Below are 18,645 nucleotides of genomic sequence, written 5' to 3'. Positions count from 1 at the left end.
ACACTGACTTAAAAAGGAATGTCTGCCAGAACATTGATGGTTCAGCTCATATTTCTTTCTTTTTCTTTTTTCTTTCTTTCTTTCTCTCTCTCTCTCTCCTCCCCCCTTCCTTCCTTCCTTCCTTCCTTCCTTCCTTCCTTCCTTCCTTCCTTTCCTTTCTTTCTTTCTTTTTTTTTTTTTAAAGAGACAGGGTCTCACTCTGTTACCAAGGCTGGAGCACCCTGGCTTGATGATCATAGCTCGCTGTAGCCTCAAACTCCTGGGCAAAAGTGATCCTCTCACCTCAGCCTCCCCACGTAGCCAGGACTATAGGCACACACTACCACATGCAGCTAATTCTTTTATTTTTTAAGTAGATATGTCAAATATCCAAGCAAATGAGTTTATTGAGTTTATCTGTGTTCCAAAAGTCCCGTCTCCATTGATGTATTCACATTTAGTTATTTCCTTTTCTATCAAGGTGTAGGACTTGGGCAATAATTTTTTTTAAAACTTTTTTATTATAAAAATTTTAAAACATACATGAAAATAAAGAGACTAGCATAATGAGTCCCGATGTCCCCATTGTCTGCTTTCAACAATGATCAATGCAGAGTCAATTTTGTTTCATTGGTACCCTCACCCACTTTCCACACTACTAAATTATTTTGAAGCAAATCTAAGACATTACATCATTCCCAGTTGTAAATACAGCAAGATGCATCTCTATAATACAAGAACTCCTTTTTTATTTTATTTTATTTTTTATTTATTTTTATTTTTATTTTTTTATTATACTTTAAGTTCTAGGGTACATGTGCATAATGTGCAGCTTTGTTACATATGTATACTTGTGCCATGTTGGTGTGCTGCACCCATCAACTCGTCAGCACCCACCAACTCATCATTTACATCAGGTATAACTCCCAATGCAATCCCTCCCCCCCTCCCCCCTCCCCATGATAGGCCCCGGTGTGTGATGTTCCCCTTCCCGAGTCCAAGTGATCTCATTGTTCAGTTCCCACCTATGAGTGAGAACGTGCGGTGTTTGGTTTTCTGTCCTTGCAATAGTTTGCTGAGAATGATGGTTTCCAGCTGCATCCATGTCCCTACAAAGGACACAAACTCATCCTTTTTGATGGCTGCATAGTATTCCATGGTGTATATGTGCCACATTTTCTTAATCCAGTTTGTCACTGATGGATATTTGGGTTGATTCCAAGTCTTTGCTATTGTGAATAGTGCCGCAATAAACATATGTATGCATGTGTCTTTATAGCAGCATGATTTATAATCCTTTGGGTATATATACCCAGTAATGGGATGGCTGGGTCATATGGTACTTCTAGTTCTAGATCTTTGAGGAATCGCCATACTGTTTTCCATAATGGTTGAACTAGTTTACAATCCCACCAACAGTGTAAAAGTGTTCCTATTTCTCCACATCCTCTCCAGCACCTGTTGTTTCCTGACTTTTTAATGATTGCCATTCTAACTGGTGTGAGATGGTATCTCATTGTGTTTTGATTTGCATTTCTCTGATGGCCAGTGATGATGAGCATTTTTTCATGTGTCTGTTGGCTGCATAAATGTTTTCTTTTGAGAAGTGTCTGTTCATGTCCTTTGCCCACTTTTTGATGGGGTTGTTTGATTTTTTCTTGTAAATTTGTTTAAGTTCTTTATAGATTCTGGATATTAGCCCTTTGTCAGATGAGTAGATTGCAAAAATTTTCTCCCATTCTGTAGGTTGCCTGTTCACTCTGATGGTAGTTTCTTTTGCTGTGCAGAAGCTCTTTAGTTTAATGAGATCCCATTTGTCTATTTTGGCTTTTGTTGCCGTTGCTTTTTGTGTTTTAGTCATGAAGTCCTTGCCCATGCCTTTGTCCTGAATGGTATTTCCTAGGTTTTCTTCTAGGGTTTTTATGGTTTTAGGTCTAACATTTAAGTCTTTAATCCATCCTGAATTACTTTTTGTACAAGGTGTAAGGAAGGGATCCAGTTTCAGCTTTCTACATATGGCTAGCCAGTTTTCCCAGCACCATTTATTAAATAGGGAATCCTCTCCCTATTTCTTGTTTTTGTCAGGTTTGTCAAAGATCAGATGGCTGTAGATGTGTGGTATTATTTCTGAGGGCTCTGTTCTGTTCCACTGGTTTGTATCTCTGTTTTGGTGCCAGTACCAAGACGTTTTGGTTACTGCAGCCTTGTAGTGTAGTTTGAAGTCAGGTATCGTGATGCCTCCAGCTTTGTTCTTTTTGCTTAGGAGTGTCTTGGCAATGCGGGCTCTTTTTTGGTTCCATATGAACTATAAAGTAGTTTTTTCCAGTTCTTTGAAGAAAGTCATTGGTAGCTTGATGGGGATGGCATTGAATCTATAAATTGCCTTGGACAGTATGGCCATTTTCACGATGTTGATTCTTCCGATCCATGAGCATGGAATGTTCTTCCATTTGTTTGTATCCTCTTTTATTTCGTTGAGCAGTGGTTTGTAGTTCTCCTTGAAGAGGTTCTTCACATCCCTTGTAAGTTGGATTCCTAGGTATTTTATTCTCTTTGAAGCAAATGTGAATGGGAGTTCACTCATGATTTGGTTGTCTGTTTGTCTGTTATTGGTGTATAGGAATGCCTGTGATTTTGGCACATTGATTTTGTATCCTGAGACTTTGCTGAAGTTGCTTATCAGCTTAAGGAGATTTTGGGCTGAGACGATGGGGTTTTCTAAATATACAGTCATGTTATCTGCAAACAGGGGCAATTTGACTTCCTCTTTTCCTAATTAAATACCCTTTATTTCTTTCTCCTGCCTGATTGCCCTGGCCAGAACTTTCAACACTATGTTGAATAGGAGTGGTGAGAGAGGGCATCCCTGTCTTGTACCGGTTTTCAGAGGGAATGCTTCCAGTTTTTGCCCATTTGGTATGATATTGGCTGTGGGTTTTTCATAAATAGCCCTTACTATTTTGAGATATGTTCCATCAATATCTAGTTTATTGAGAGTTTTTAGCATGAAGGGCTGTTGAATTTTGTCAAAGGCCTTTTCTGCATCTATTGAGATAATCATTTGGTTTTGTCTTTGCTTCTGTTTATATGATGGATTACGTTTATTGATTTGCGTATGTTGAACCAGCCTTGCATCCCAGGGATGAAGCCGACTTGATCGTGGTAGATAAGCTTTTTGATGTGCTGCTGGATTCGGTTTGCCAGTATTTTATTGAGGATTTTTGCATTGATGTTCATCAGGGATATTGGTCTAAAATTGTCTTTTTTTGTTTTGTCTCTGCCAGGCTTTGGTATCAGGATGATGCTGGCCTCATAAAATGAGTGAGGGAGGATTCCCTCTTTTTCTATTGATTGGAATAGTTTCAGAAGGAATGGTACCAGCTCCTATTTGTGTCTCTGGTAGAATTCGGCTGTGAATTCGTCTGGTCCTGGACTTTTTTTGGTTGATAGGCTGTTAATTATTGCCTCAATTTCAGTCTGTATTGGTCTATTCAGGGATTCAACTTCTTCCTGGTTTAGTCTTGGGAGGGTGTATGTGTCCAGGAATTTATCCATTTCTTCTGGATAGAAGTGTTTATAGTAGAGGTGTTTATAGTATTCTCTGATGGTAGTTTGTATTTCTGTGGGATTGGTGGTGATATCTCCTTTATCATTTTTTATTGCATCTATTTGATTCTTCTCTCTTTTCTTCTTTATTAGTCTTGCTAGCAGTTTATCAATTTTGTTGATCTTTTAAAAAAAACCAGCTCCTGGATTCATTGGTTTTTTTATTGAAGGGTTTTTTTGTGTCTCTATCTCCTTCAGTTCTGCTGTGATCTTAGTTATTTCTTGACTTCTTTAGCTTTTGAGTTTGTTTGCTTCTCTAGTTGCTTTGTTTGCTTCTCTTCTTGCTTCTCTAGTTCTTTTAATTGTGATGTTAGGGTGTCGATTTTGGATCTTTCCTGCTTTCTCTTGTGGGCATTTAGTGTTATAAATTTCCCTCTACACACTGCTTTAAATGTGTCCCAGAGATTCTGTCCCAGATTATGTTGTGTCTTTATTCTCATTGGTTTCAAAGAACATCTTTATTTCTGCCTTCATTTCGTTATTTACCCAGTAGTCATTCAGGAGCAGGTTGTTCAGTTTCCATGTAGTTGTGTGGTTTTGAGTGAGTTTCTTAATCCTGAGTTCTAATTTGATCACACTGTGATCTGAGAGACAGTTTGTTGTGATTTCTGTTCTTTTGTATTTGCTGAGGAGTGCTTTACTTCCAGCTGTGTGGTCAATTTTGGAATAAGTGCAATGTGGTGCTGAGAAGAATGTATATTCTGTTGATTTGGGGTGTAGAGTTCTGTAGATGTCTATTATGTCTGCTTGTTGCAGAGCTGAGTTCAAGTCCTGGATATCCTTGTTAACTTTCTGTCTCTTCTCTTTGATCTGTCTAATGTTGACAGTGGGGTGTTAAAGTCTCCCATTATTATTGTGTGGGAGTCTAAGTCTCATTGTAGGTCTCTAAGGACTTGCTTTATGAATCTGGGTGCTTCTGTATTGGGTGCATATATATTTAGAATAGTTAGCTCTTCTTGTTGAATTGATCCCTTTACCATTGTGTAATGGCCTTCTTTGTCTCTTTTGATCTTTGTTGGCTTAAAGTCTGTTTTAACAGAGACTAGGATTGCAACCCCTGCTTTTTTTTTCCCTTTCCATTTGCTTGGTAGATCTTCCTCCATTCCTTTATTTTGAGCCTATGTGTGTCTCTGCTCGTGAGATGGGTCTCCTGAATACAGCACACTGATGGGTCTTGACTCTTTATCCAGTTTGCCAGTCTGTGTCTTTTAATTGGGACATTTAGCCCATTTATACTAAGGTTAATATTGTTATGTGTGACTTTGATCCTGTCATTATGATGTTAGCTGGTTATTTTGCTCGTTAGTTGATGCATTTTCTTCCTAGCATCGATGGTCTTTACAATTCGGCATGTTTTTGCAGTGGCTAGTACTGGTTGTTCTTTTCTATGTTTAGTGCTTCCTTCAGGAGCTCTTGTAGGGCAGGCCTGGTGGTGACAAAATCTCTCAGCATTTGCTTATCTGTAAAGGATTTTATTTCTCCTTCACTTATGAAGCTTAGTTTGGCTGGATATGAAATTCTGGGTTGAAAATTCTTTTCTTTAAGAATCTTAAATATTTTCCCCCATTCTATTCTGGCTTGTAGAGTTTCTGTCAAGAGATCAACTGTTAGTCTGATGGGCTTCCCTTTGTGGGTAACCTGACCTTTCTCTCTGGCTGCCCTTAACATTTTTTCCTTCATTTCAACTATGGTGAATCTGACAATTATGTGTCTTGGAGTTGCTCTTCTTGAGGAGTATCTTTGTGGCGTTCTCTGTATTTCCTGAATTTGAATGTCAGCCTGCCTTGCTAGATTGGGGAAGTTCTCCTGGATAATATCCTGCAGAGTGTTTTCCAGCTTGGTTCCATTCTCCCTGTCACTTTCAGGTACACCAATCAGACGTAGATTTGGTCTTTTCACATAGTCCCATATTTCTTGGAGGCTTCGTTTGTTTCTTTTTGCTCTTTTTTCTGTAAACTTCTCACTTCATTTCATTCATTTGATCTTCAGTCACTGATACCCTTTCTTCCACTTAATTGAATTGGCTACTGAAGCTTGTGCGTGCGTCACGTAGTTCTCGTGCCATGGTTTTCATCTCCATCAGGTCATTTAAGGTCTTCTCTATACTGTTTATTCTTGTTAGCCATTTGTCTAATCTTTTTTCAAGATTTTTAGCTTCTTTGCAATGTGTTCATTCTCCTTTAGCTCAGAGAAGTTTGTTATTCCCGATCTTCTGAAGCCTACTTCTGTCAACTTGTCAAAGTCATTCTCTATCTAGCTTCGTTCGATTGCTGGCGAGGAGCTGCATTCCTTTAGAGGAGAAGAGTCACTCTGATTTTTAGAATTTTCAGCTTTTCTGCTCGGGTTTCTCCCCATCTTTGTGGTTTTATCTACTTTTGGTCTTTGATGATGGTGACCTACAGATGGGATTTTGGTGTGGATGTCCTTTTTGTTGATGTTGATGCTATTCCTTTCTGTTTGTTAGTTTTCCTTCTAACAGTCAGGACCCTCAGCTGCAGGTCTGTTGGAGTTTGCTGGAGGTCCACTCCAGACCATGGTTGTCTGGGTATCACCAGTGGAGGCTGCAGAACAGCAAATGTTGCTGCCTGATCCTTCCTCTGGAAGCTTTGTCTCAGAGGGGCACCCTGAGACTGAGGTTTCAGTCGACCCCTACTGGGAGCTGTCTCTTGGGTTAGGTTACTCAGGGGTCTCCTGGGTTAGGTTACTTGGGGGTCAGGGACCCACTTCAGGAGGTGGGTTCTCCATTCTCAGATCTCAAACTCTGTGCTGGGAGAACCACTGCTCTCTTCCAAGCTGTCAAACAGGGATGTTTAAGTCTGCAGAAGTTTCTGCTGCCTTTTGTTCAGCTATGCCCTGTCCCCAGAGGTGGAGACTACAGAGGCAGGCAGGCCTTGTTGAGCTGCAGTGGGCTGCACCCAGTTCAAGCTTCCTGTCCACTTTGTTTACCTACTCAAGCCTCAGCAATGGCGGATGCCCCTCCCCCAGCCTCGCTGCGCCATTTCAGTTTGATCTCAGACTGCCGTGCAAGCAGTGAACAGGCTCTGTGGGCGTGGGACACTCTGAGCCAGGTGCGGGATATAATCTCCTGGTGTGCTGTTTGCTGAGACGATTGGAAAAGGACAGTATTATGGTGGGAGTGTCCTGATTTTCGAGGTACCATCTGTCACGGCTTTCCTTGGCCAGGAAAGGGAATTCCCTGACCCCTTGTGCTTCCCGAGTGAGGCGATGCCCCGCCCTGCTTCGGCTCACACTCCATGGGCTCCATGCCACTGTCCAACAAGTCCCAGTAAGATCAACCTGGTACCTCAGTTGGAAATGCAGAAATCACTCATCTTCTGCATTGCACCACTGGGAGTTGTAGACTGGAGCTGTTTCTATTCGGCCGTCTTGGACCCCAAATTCAGGGCAATAATTTTTTAAACATTTTTGGGGGGAATTGGATGGAAACTCCCTTTAAGCATCTTCTATAACTGAAGTCCCCATTTTGTTAATTTTTTATTTTGAAATAGTAAAAATTTATTTTAAAAATGCAAGTGGTATGCAAAATTTTTTTTTTCTGAACTGTTCAAGAGCTAATTTGATATTGCATTACCCCTAAATAGTTTGGTGTGTATTTCCTATAAACAAGGACATCATTCTCTATAACCATAAAAATCATCATCAAAATCAGATGAACATTGATGTTTATGTTAACCACCATTTAATCCTTAGGCCCTATGCAAGTTTTATCAGTTGTGCTTTATAGCTGTATTAGTCCGTTCTCATGCTGCTATGAAGAAATATCCAAGACTGAGTAATTTATAAAGAAAAGAGGTTTAATTGACTCAGTTCTGCGTGGCTGGGGAGGTCTCAGGAAACTTACAGTCATGGTGGAAGGCACTTCTTCACAGGGCGGCAGGAGAATGAGTAAAGGGGGTGAGAGTGAGTAAAGAGGGGAAAGCCTCTTAAAAAAACCAGCAGATCTTGTGAGAACTCCCTTACCATCACAAGGACAGCATGGGGATAACCACCTCCATGTTTCAATTGCCTCCCACCCAGACCCTCCCATGGGGATTATGGGAACTACATTTCAAGATGAGATTTGGGTAGGGACACAGCCAAACCATATCAATAGCAAAGAGTCACTTGTTGTCTTCAGCCATCATGTCTCATTAGTCTCCTTCTGGAGACTTCTAGAATAGTCTTTTCTTGACTTTCATGACCTTGACACTTGAAGATTACAGGCCAGTTATTTTGTAGCATGTTCGTCAATTTTGGTTTGTCTAATGTTTCTTCACTAGTTAAATTCCCGTTAGGCATCTTTGGAGGAATGGTAGAGTAGTAATGCTAACTTCCCAGCGCATGCTATGAAGTGGCATACAATTTTCATTTATCCCGTAACTGATAATGTTCACTGTAATCACTTAATTAAGATTGTAGCTACTAGTCATCTTTACTGTAAAATTATTCTTTTCTCCATTATAATTAATATCTTGGGAAGAGCTTTGAAATTATGTAAATATACTGTTTCTAATCAGTTTTTCTATATACTTAAGTTATGTCAGTATGGACTCATTGTTGCTGATTTTATTCAGTGTATTTAAATCCATTACAGTCATTTATTTTGATGATTAAATTGTCCCCAATTTGGCCAGCAGGAGTCCCTTGAGGCTGGCTTCAGTTTGCTTTTAACATGTTCCTATTATTCTTGAGCACTTCGTTGCTTTTGGCACAAGATATTCTAGGTCTATCTTGAACTTTCTCTTACCTCATTTCTCGAACCTGGTTTCTTTTAGTGGAAAATGGTATCTTGAAGCCAAGATCTAGGGTGTAAGGTGTGATTATTGTTATGGCAGGGGAGGGTTGCTATTGCAAGGCTTTCTCAGAGGACTGAGCCTGGGATTGTGGCATGATGCGTGCCTGTGCGCACACACTTGCATACACATCTGCATCTATGCATCTATATTTGTTTATGTACATATATATGTATGTACACAAACATAGATACACATGTCTATATATGACTGTAAGTCTACAGTACGTCCAATTCCAACCTAACACTTTAGGGTTTATTCCCAGTTTTCTTCTGGTCCATATTTGTACCTCTCTTTTCCAACACTGAGACAACTAACTCCCATTATTCTTAGTTTATTTACTTACTTGATCCATGTTCCTGCCTATAACTGAACTCTCTTCTTCCTCATCTTCTCCTCTGCATGTTTGCACCCCTCATCACTGAGCCTCTGACTCCTCCCACAGGACTGTCCCCACTCACTTGTGGATGCCCTCCCTCCCCCTTGGGCTCTGACACCCCATGCTAGATTTCTCTCCTGATCTGGGGGACACAGTTTTTTACCTTCTCACCACCAGGTAGGGATTTCTGCCTCTTCAGCTCCTTTAGGGCTGAATTGTTCTGGAAGAGAAGGGGATAAAGACTTTTTGAGTCTTACAAAGCCTTTATTGATAGGGATGTTCTTGTTAAAATGAAGGGGAGAAAATGGTTGTATATGGTGGGGCTTTTTTGGAAGGGACTGGTAATGTAGGAAATATATTTGTGGGCTCACCTAATGTAGTTTCTTCCTCAGATCTAGCATATTTCTCTGTGCTCTTCCTGCTGAGGGTCTTACAAGGCCAAGTAAAATGTCTCAAGACCCCCTGGCCCTTCCTGTCTTGTAGGGTTTTTTGTGTCATAGTTGTACTTTCCTCTACTTCTCCCCTTCCAAGAACCAGAACCCTCATTTTCCCCCTTCCAAGTCACTATATTTCATCACTCACCTTCCAGAAGATAAAGGTTGCTAGTCACTCTCTTAATCCCTAAATACCTTTAGTTTGTGAATTGCATTCTCTGAAAAAAGGTTTCCTCTTGGAATTATTTTCCTAGGTTGATTTGAGGCATTTTTTTTCCTACCAGTGGAATTTTTTTTTTAAAGGCAGTAGTTGTGTTATGCAGGAGAAAGTTTTTTATTGGTGTTGTACAAGATGAGATCAATATCATCTTCTATTTGTGGTTTGTTGCTAGTACCACTATCAGAAGTGCATTGTTTAACATTTTGCTATATAAGGAGCTACACAATGATTCATTTTCTTTTTACCTATGTAGTACATATATGTATTTTTTTGAGATGGAGTCTCATTATATTGCCCAGGCTAGTTTTGAACACCTGGTCTCAAGCCACCATCCTGCCTCAGCCTCCCAAAGCACTAGGATTGCAGCTGTGCAACACTATGCCTCACCTTTAGTACTACTTTTAGAAAAGGGAAGTAATCCAAGAAAGACTCTATGCTTATAGAAGCCTTATTTATACTAATGAATAATAGGAAACAACTCCAGGATGAAATACTTGTAGAATAAGTTGACAAACTATGATATATAAATATAATGGAATGTGATTAAAATGTCTTTAGACACGTGAATATAAACTCAGTTGAAAAAGCAGTTCCCAAGATGGAATAGACATTAATTCATTATATATAATATAGATAATTTTCGTTATATATATTGTGTATAATATTCATGTATATACTATTTAGTTATGTGTAATGAATATGTTGTTTGTAAAACCCTAGGATGCATGCTAATCGACTGTGACAGAGTCCGTATAACACTGAGTGTTGCGGCAAGTCCTTCTGTCACTTTAATCCATGTGATTAAAGACTTAATTCCTTCACACCAGTTTTTTCATCTGTAAAATTGCAATGACGATATCTGTCCCATCGACATCCTAGAGTTGTCAGGGAAGGCAGTTGCAAGAATTTGTGAAAACATTTTGGAATGTGTAAATCTCTTCAGAGTAAACTTGGAGTAGATCTTAGGTCTATCTGTCTTCAGAAAAGCAACACTAGATGAGCTGCAGACTGGGTTTCAGGAAAAAACCTGAATTCTGATCTCAATTCTGCTGTTACCTGTTTTCTTAATCTGTCTAGTATCTATTTTTTTCATATATTAAGTGAAGGAAATGGACAGGATTGCTTCCAAGGTCATTTCCAGTTTTAAGATTCTGCAGGAGTTTAAATTCAGAAGTAATCTCTGCCACAGGTTCTAACATTTCAGGTCTTTTCCTTTGCCTTTGTAGATGGTGTCCCTGTGGTACTTGTCTGCTGAAATAATTCCAGCTTTGTTTCAAGAATCTGAAATTTATTCATACAAGTATCTGTGTTAGATGGGATTTTAAAAATAAATAGTTCTATTTTCCATGGAAGGCTCTAGGTTTTGTCAGTATTGTTCTGTATTAATATTACAGAGCCTACTTGGGTATGTCCTAAGGTGAGAGATGATGAACTGTCAGTCTTTCTTGTTTTCTCTTAAGTTTTGTTTGTTTATTTAATTTTAAACCAGAAGTTTTCTAACATGAAATGGACAGCTTGACCAAAAGCTTAAAAACATTCTGCTCTAGGCCTTATGTGCCTGTGGGCCACACACAGAGGAGCCGATTCCACGGCCCTTCTTCACCTTTTGCTTGCTCTCCAGCCTCTACTATTGCTTGCCTAGGGCGAGCCTCCTAATCTCCTTGTGCTTCACTTTTTCCCATCTGTAACTTGTCTGTCCCACAAAGGGTCTGGCCAGGGCTGTACTGGGAATAAGTGATGAATAGAAAGTGGGCTGCCATGTTTTTGCAATTTCATTGTTCCTTCATTTTTCTTTTCTTGATTTTTGAGAATCAAAATCACGCCGAGCTTTTTTTTTTTTTTTGGTGAGACAGAGTCTCGCTCTGTCGCCCAGGCTGGAGTGCAGTGGCGCAATCTCGGCTTACTGCATGCTCCGCCTCCTGGGTTCACGCCATTCTCCTGCCTCAGCCTCCCGAGTAGCTGGGACTACAGGTGCCCAGTATCACGCCCGGCTAATTTTTTTTTGTATTTTTTAGTAGAGACAGGGTTTCACCCTGTTAGCCAGGATGGTCTCGATCTCCTGACCTCATGATTCGCCTGCCTCGGCCTCCCAAAGTGCTGGGATTACAGGCGTGAGCCACCACGCCCAGCCCCAGCTAATTTTTTTTGTATTTTTTTTGTATTTTTAGTAGAGACGGGGTTTCACCATGTTGGCCAGGATGGTCTCATCTCCTGACTTCGTGATCTTCCTGCCTTGGTCTCCCAAAGTGCTGGGATTACAGGTGTGAGCCACCGTGCCCAGCCTCGTTTTTCTTTTACATGCCCTATTTGTCACCTGAAATCTTATTCTGAAATTAAAACAGCTATCAAAATTACATGTTTAAAGTTATGTTTGCACTAAGTTAGCTAAAGTTCTCAATTGAATAAGTTAACTAATTGTGAAATTTGGATACAATCTCATACAGTCGACATTTCTATTCTTTCCTTAATTAGTCCTACCACAGTCTCTTTTTAATTATTTCACTGTACTTGTGGAGGAAGTAATAAGTTATTCCTTTTAGTTTGAGAAATAGTCCCCTTAAAGATTTTTTTGTCAGGTGAAAGACTGGATAAAGAACCATTTGTTGGGCCAAGAAAGCAGAGTGATTTCTTTTTTTTTTTTTTTTGAAGTTGTTATTCTAAATATATTCTATACATTTTGAAGAAATGTGAAAATTGTGGGGGAAAATGATATGGGTGTGAGACAAATATAGGATGATGGCATTATTTAAGAACAGAAGTTTTCAAAACAGACTGACAGTGAGGATACTTTTTAACCTAGAAGTAAAAGTCCTTTGGTTTTACACAGTTTGAGACGGATTTAAAGTTGGAATTAGCTAGGTCATCTTGAAGCTCCTTCCTGACCTCCTTTAGGTTTTAAAATATGAGTGTGCATGTGTGCGTGAGAGACACATAGCTAAGATTAGACTTTAAAATAGATCTCAGCGTTTCCCGAGCATTTCTATGTAATCATTTCGTATTTGCCCTGCTAATTAACTAAACGTTTCATAAGAAATGTTAAAAAGTAAAAACCACAGAAATAAATGGGAAATGATAAATTCCTCTACACAAATTAAGACGGGTAAATTTTGGAGTTACGATTCCAAATATTTAGTCACAAGGAGATTGTGGTAATTGTTAAAATTAAAAGATGGTTATTTGTTGAAGACATTTCTCCATCACTTAGAGGACTAGGTAGTGTGGGTTTTGCTGATTTCTTTTGAAGCATAAGGCCCTACAGGATCCTGTCTGGATTTGTAATATTATGCCCTGCCCTGTGTTGATGGAATGTTGCTGTGTCATGGGCTCCCTGAGTTCCATGCTGTGGGGTTAAGTAGGTACCAGTTCCCTCACATCCAGTTGCCTTCACTTTAAGAGTTAATGGTGTCTGCAGGTGTGTTGGGATTAGCACTGTAAAGTTGTGTAAGGGGTTTTTCTTTCTTTTGATCTTCAGAAAGGGATGAAAGATGGCCATTAAACTCAAGGGATTAGGTCCCTTCTCTTTACAGACTTTAGCTACCATAAATATTTCACTTCAAATGCAAGGTGAAGAATTGTATACATCAGGGGAAAATGGGTGTTTTATGTTACCAGTTGGAAATTATTCAGTCTCCACCTACAAATTAAATTGTCTTTGCAGAGACATTTTCTCCCAACTGAGTGTCCTAGGATCTGAAAAAATGTTTTTGTGTTTATATCTCGATAGTGATTTTTTTCCTCCTCATATACCTAAACCTTTTTCTTTCCTTTTATAAGCTAATGTCTTACCTACATTGTACTGTTTTCTCCCTTGAGTTCTCTTCCCTTGTGTAAATCCATTGGTGCCTTCAAAATACTGCTGGTTCAAAAACTTTGAGAACAGCCACCCTTAGGAATGACACCATGCTCACGTGGGATAAGTGTGTGTTTTGTTTTATAGTCTCTATATGCTGTCTCTTCCTTTAAATCAACATTGTTTAGAAAAGGAAGGTGATGTTGATGGGCTGGCAGCAGAGTCCTACAATTCCTGTTACTGCATTCTCAGAAAACTAGTGGGAAACCAGGAGGAAGTTCCTCCTCTGTAGGATATTATGGTTCCAGTCTCATTCCACACTTTGCCACGTCACCCACCCTGTCAGTTTCACCCCAGGATGGAACACTGGAGATGTTTGTTTCCCTTTTCTGGGAGGAGAAGGGCTTGGGTAGATGCCAACCCCCAAATCAGCCTGTGAAATGATTATTCCTCCCTTCACTCCATAGTACATAATTAGTCACTTAGAACATATTTACAGTATATTCAGTTGGCCCAGTGGCTTACAATATCTATATAATTTTGTATTTTTTTATTTCATCCCTGAAGTTGGAGACTTATATGTAGTTAAAACTCATGATGATAGTTTCTGTTGTTTGCCATATATGTGACATATGGACATTCCTTTTCCAGTGTTCCCTGCCCCCCCTTTATATTTTGTTCTTATCTCTTTATTGCAGAAATTTTGGGTGGTTAAGTACCAGATTGCAAGCAGTACAATATGTGGGTTCAAGCCTCACATCATGTATTAGTACTGTAAAAAAAAGGGAAAAATTGTATGAGTAGATGACTTTTTACAGATGGGCCAAATAAAATACCAAATGAATGAGTTGAATATAGCCAGTGGCAGGGGGATTAAGATCAGGAATTAAGACTCTGATTAAGAAGGTGCTTGATAACGCCTTCTAATGTTTTTAGATTAGGGGGTCTGCTCAGTTACCACCTTAAGCTTCTACTTCCGATGCTCCCTAAAATTATAGGAATGACTCTATGTGTAAAGCTTACCCAAACTTTGGGTCTATAATACTACTCTTAAAAAAAAATGAGGCAAAAAGAAACTGTGAAAAGTGTTTAGCAATGAGCAAGAGAGGGAGCTTACAAACTCTTTGATGGTCAATTAGCCAGAAAATGTGCTAAAGACTGGGTGCTGTGCTGGATTACAGGCCCAGGAATTACCCCCGAGGTCCTCAGAGTGGTCCTGCCGTTTGAGCACAGAGACAATTACAGACCTCTAGGAGATGCTACAAAGGCTTTAATTAAGGGACTTACTAACACCCCACTAAGTTTTGGAAATTTAATTCTTATTTGTGCTTACCTGATGTTTCTTTTGTCCAGACTTTCACATGTATTTCAACAGAGAACACTATTTCCCCCACATCTGTTTTATGCTGGAAGCCGTTTACTGTGATAGATAGCAGCAAAGCAGAGAGTTTAACCAGTATAAGGAAGTAGGTAGAAAAGTGGGCTTGGGAGGCTTTTTGCTGGGAACATTTTGGGCTCACATTGAAAATTGTAGTACTACGCATCTCGAAACATCAGTAAGAGAAAACTAATGTACTTTATAGAATTTGAATTTTAGAATTCACATTTCACAAAGCAATGTGATTTTCTTTGAATTAGCAACTTCATATTTCTAGACACAGCATGCTGCTCTTTCTCTAAAAATATGTTTTTGTTTGTTGATGCTATAAGGTTACCACCCAGGTCTGATTTTTCACCAGCCTAGACTCATATTTTGTTCCATTTAGATGTGACTGTTTTTATTTCTGGAAATACTCTGCTTTAAGATGCATTAGTCCTAGCTAGAGCGCTATGATCACATTAATCTACCGGAGTTATTGTGAACTACCCGCTTTCTGCCAGCAGTGGAGATGCTCTCATCTTTGAACTCTAGGGCCTAATTGTTGCCCAAGTCGACCATATCTCCCTTGTTTTCTTAGTGAAGTAGTTATTCTCTCTTCTGTCCTTTGAAGCAATTCACTTCTGCCTGCAAAGTTTGGTTTGAACCTTAAAGGTTTTCAAAAGCACTAAGAAATGTTTGTGTTTTAGTAACATTATATTTTCCTTCAGTATTTCTAGTTTACATGTAATATCTCATCAAGTGGCACATTTTTTAGATTCTCTCTGTTGTACCAATAGACTACTTGAAGGACCTTTTGTGTGCATACCTCTTAATTTGTGTATAAGGAGGACAGAACCTCAACCTTGCTGAAAAGAGGAGTCGATAAGAAAATCACACGTGTTTAACCTGTGATAACAATTTTAACTTGCCATTTTATCATTTTTCACAAGGTCAGATATAAAGCGTGCAGTTTTCAGCAAAGTCGAGTTTATACAGAAATCTTATCACTGGGCTTCATTTTTACATGAGGGTTGGTAGGGAAGGATAATTTGTGTTGGATGCTAGGGCAGCAGGCTTCATTTTTACGTGTGAGTTGGTAGGGGAGGATGATTAGTATTGGACAAGAGGGCAGCAGGCTCCTGTATGTGCTATCAGCTCCATTGGACCACTGTGAAGGCCTTCTGACTCCAGAGTGGTTTGAGATGCTGCAGTGGCCTGGATGGGTCTATGGGCCCAGGTGAGAGCTTTTGATGTTTATGTTATGTAGAATACTCATATACTTGGATATGTTTTAAATAAAGCATAATGTGAATTTTAGTTCTTTTTTGCTTTTCTTTGGAAAGAGGGAAAATTATATTTAGTGACAAAAATATTTTTGTCTGATCAAGTACCTAACTGGTTAATGAGCTAAAGCAAAGTTTGATCCAAACTTCTGGAGAGAGGTAGAGCTGGCAGCTGAAGAAGAATATAACTGAATTTTGCTTAAAAAAGTGCTGATTCGAGAAGTCGTTTTATGAAGTAAAAAATTCTAAGCTCTTATCTCTTAGGCTTTATTTTGCTAACATTGTTAGAACTAGCACATCTGGCTTAGATTCTAAAATAGTTTGGTTTTATGCTTCAGTAAAAATGAAACCAATCAAATTGGAATTGAAGATAGATGAAAGGATGGATTTTGGTACAATGAGGATTCTTAAACACAGTAAAGTTACCAGGGAAGATCTTGAACATTGTCTTTCTGAGTGTCCCTTAAAAATAGGCTGGTGTCAAACATCAGCATCACACAATATACCCAGGTAACAAACCTGAACACGTACCCCTTGAATCTATTAATAAGATAAAAGTTGGAAAAAACCACAGCAAGCTGGTGTCTTTTTTCAGTTAGTGTGGTTGTATTCAAGTCTAGCTCTGTAAAGGGGTGCTGGGGTGCTGGGATAAACAGTCCCCAGCAGTCCTTCCAGTTCTGCAGTTCTTGATGATATTGCTTACCATTAACACCTTATGTAATCTTCACTTACATGTCATTTGAAGATTTTTCTTTTCCTTTGGGGAGTCGAGGGGTGGAGAGTTTTGTCTTTTAAGTGAGATATTTATTTTGATAGAATTAAAATGTACCATCTTTATCAGATTTAGTAATATTCATATGAAACTGAGACTCTATGTTATTAGTTGGGTTTGGTTTCTGCATTGTTTTATTTGGTTTCCCTCCCTATCCCTCACCCCAAGTGTGGATTAGTGCACAGAGCCAGATAGTTAAATGCAGTCACTGAAATTCTTGCTTTAAAAGACAGTGAGGCAGAATTGTTTAGTTTGGAGAGATGTGAAAAAGAGGCCACCTTAGTATTTCACCTCTGTTGCTTTGGGTTTACTTAAGTTGACAGTTTAGAATGTTTTCCAGCTCTTTCCCCAGAAATATAAACAAAATCCTTCTCTGCTGGTCAAGAAATATATGTAATTGCCTTTGTCTCTATGGTACTAACTTGATGGTAGCGGGTTCCCCTCCCCTCCAACCTGATTCTGTATCTCTTAAGCATGCTGACCTTGGAACCATTAGTAGAGACTCAGCAGTTTACACTTTCATCAATAATGCACTCACTCTGAAGTGGCAGGCTGGACGCTGTGGCCCAGCTCTGCATGGGTATTTATAGTGTGTGCCAGTAAATGTTTCTGTTGAATCGGTCAGGAGCTGCAGGCCTGATCTGTTTTCAAGTTGGTGGTGAGAGCAATGAGTCGGCATATTTGTAAACCTCAGGAGAGTACAGTGCATTGATAGATTCCTGTGGCACTGGTAATTTCATGAATATGGAGTGGGCCTATATGTTCATTTTTAGCTCTGTAAACCTCAAGAATTGTTACTGTCTTGGTAAGCTGTATCAGTGCATTGGCACTGATGAAGGGAGAACTTTCTGCCTGTCTTGAAGTAAACGAGGCATCAACCCAGACTTGTGTTGGGCTGACCTTTGCTGTGGTTTTACAGTAGATGCTCCAAAACTGCCTAGAAAGCTGTTTTCAGATGGGAATGTGGGTTGCCTTTGGTAGCATGGCCTGTCATCAGAGGTGTGGTTCCCCCGGTAGCGGGCCTGTGATACTGTGGCTCCGGTTTCTTTATGTAATAAGGTGAGAAAGAGTGACTTTGTACAGAGCAAATGAATTCAGTGTCGATGTCTTATCCAGTGAGCGTTGCTATGGAAAAACCTGTTTGAAAACAGGTTCTTCCCATGCAAGTTCATCAGTTTTATGTTTCATATTTTGCCTTTTGTCCTTTTTAGGACCGGTTCCAAGTGCAGGCAGAGGTCCCCTAGGACTTCTGACTGTGGGCCTTCAGCAGCCTCCATGATTTCATCATTCCTGCTCGGGCCCCTGTTACTAAAAATACAGGACCCTTATTTTCATATTTGCCCCTGATTTTTTCCTTGCAAGAGTTTCTTGATAGCAAATTCTTCTTTTAAATACTAGAAAGTATGAGGAAGCGTTCTCTTTTCATAGCCAGTGGTTTAAAGAATAGTTATTTTTAAAGTAGACTAGTGGGCTTTGAGTGTTAAATGTCTATTGACATTTTGCCAGAAGAAACATTGATTTTTCTTTCACTTTGTCTTTTTCAGGGCCTGCTTTCTTCCCCGGGCGATGTGCAGAGATCTTTGCCAGGGGTCAAAGTGTTGGGAAGCTTGGGGTCCTTCATCCTGACGTTATCACCAAGTTTGAGCTGACCATGCCCTGCTCCTCGCTAGAAATCAATATTGGACCCTTTTTGTGAAGATTGGTCTCTGTGGTGTGATTCTCTTCCCAAGTGTCCCTTTCTCCTCCCCCGGTGTCCTTTAGTCTTCCTCCACGGGGAACATCTATTCGGGCTTTAATGTTTAATAAAGTAGAAAGCACTGTCTGGCTGTGTGGGTAGAGACCACCCTTTCCCTGCATTAGACCAGCTTGTGCCATATGCGAATGTGTCTGTGTGAAGCTGCATTGTTGGGTAAAAGCCCTGTGGAGTGCCAGAGAAATGCACTGGCAGAGTGCAGGATCTGTTCTGAAAGGCAGATGTGCTCCTCAGACATCAGAGCATCACATTGGAGCGGATTACTCCTGCATAGCA

The 18,645-nt window shown here is 39.8% G+C and overlaps 1 protein-coding gene across 3 annotated transcripts in view; it reads left to right on the top strand.

The window, feature by feature from the left end:
• The window catches only part of FARSB (phenylalanyl-tRNA synthetase subunit beta), an 80,727-nt gene extending 62,289 nt beyond the window's left edge, over window positions 1–18,438 (top strand). For all 3 annotated transcript variants that reach the window (XM_028831151.2, XM_028831150.2, XM_028831149.2), the window contains one exon: window positions 18,161–18,438. In XM_028831151.2, coding sequence (XP_028686984.1) covers window positions 18,161–18,312 — 152 coding nt within the window. In that variant the 3' untranslated portion in view covers window positions 18,313–18,438. The remainder of the gene's footprint in view (window positions 1–18,160) is intronic.
• The last annotated feature ends 207 nt before the right edge of the window (window positions 18,439–18,645 follow it).

This window comes from Macaca mulatta, chromosome 12 (assembly GCF_049350105.2).
Source record: "Macaca mulatta isolate MMU2019108-1 chromosome 12, T2T-MMU8v2.0, whole genome shotgun sequence".
Classification (NCBI taxonomy): domain Eukaryota; kingdom Metazoa; phylum Chordata; class Mammalia; order Primates; family Cercopithecidae; genus Macaca; species Macaca mulatta.
This window is presented reverse-complemented; position numbering and strand designations above follow the sequence as displayed.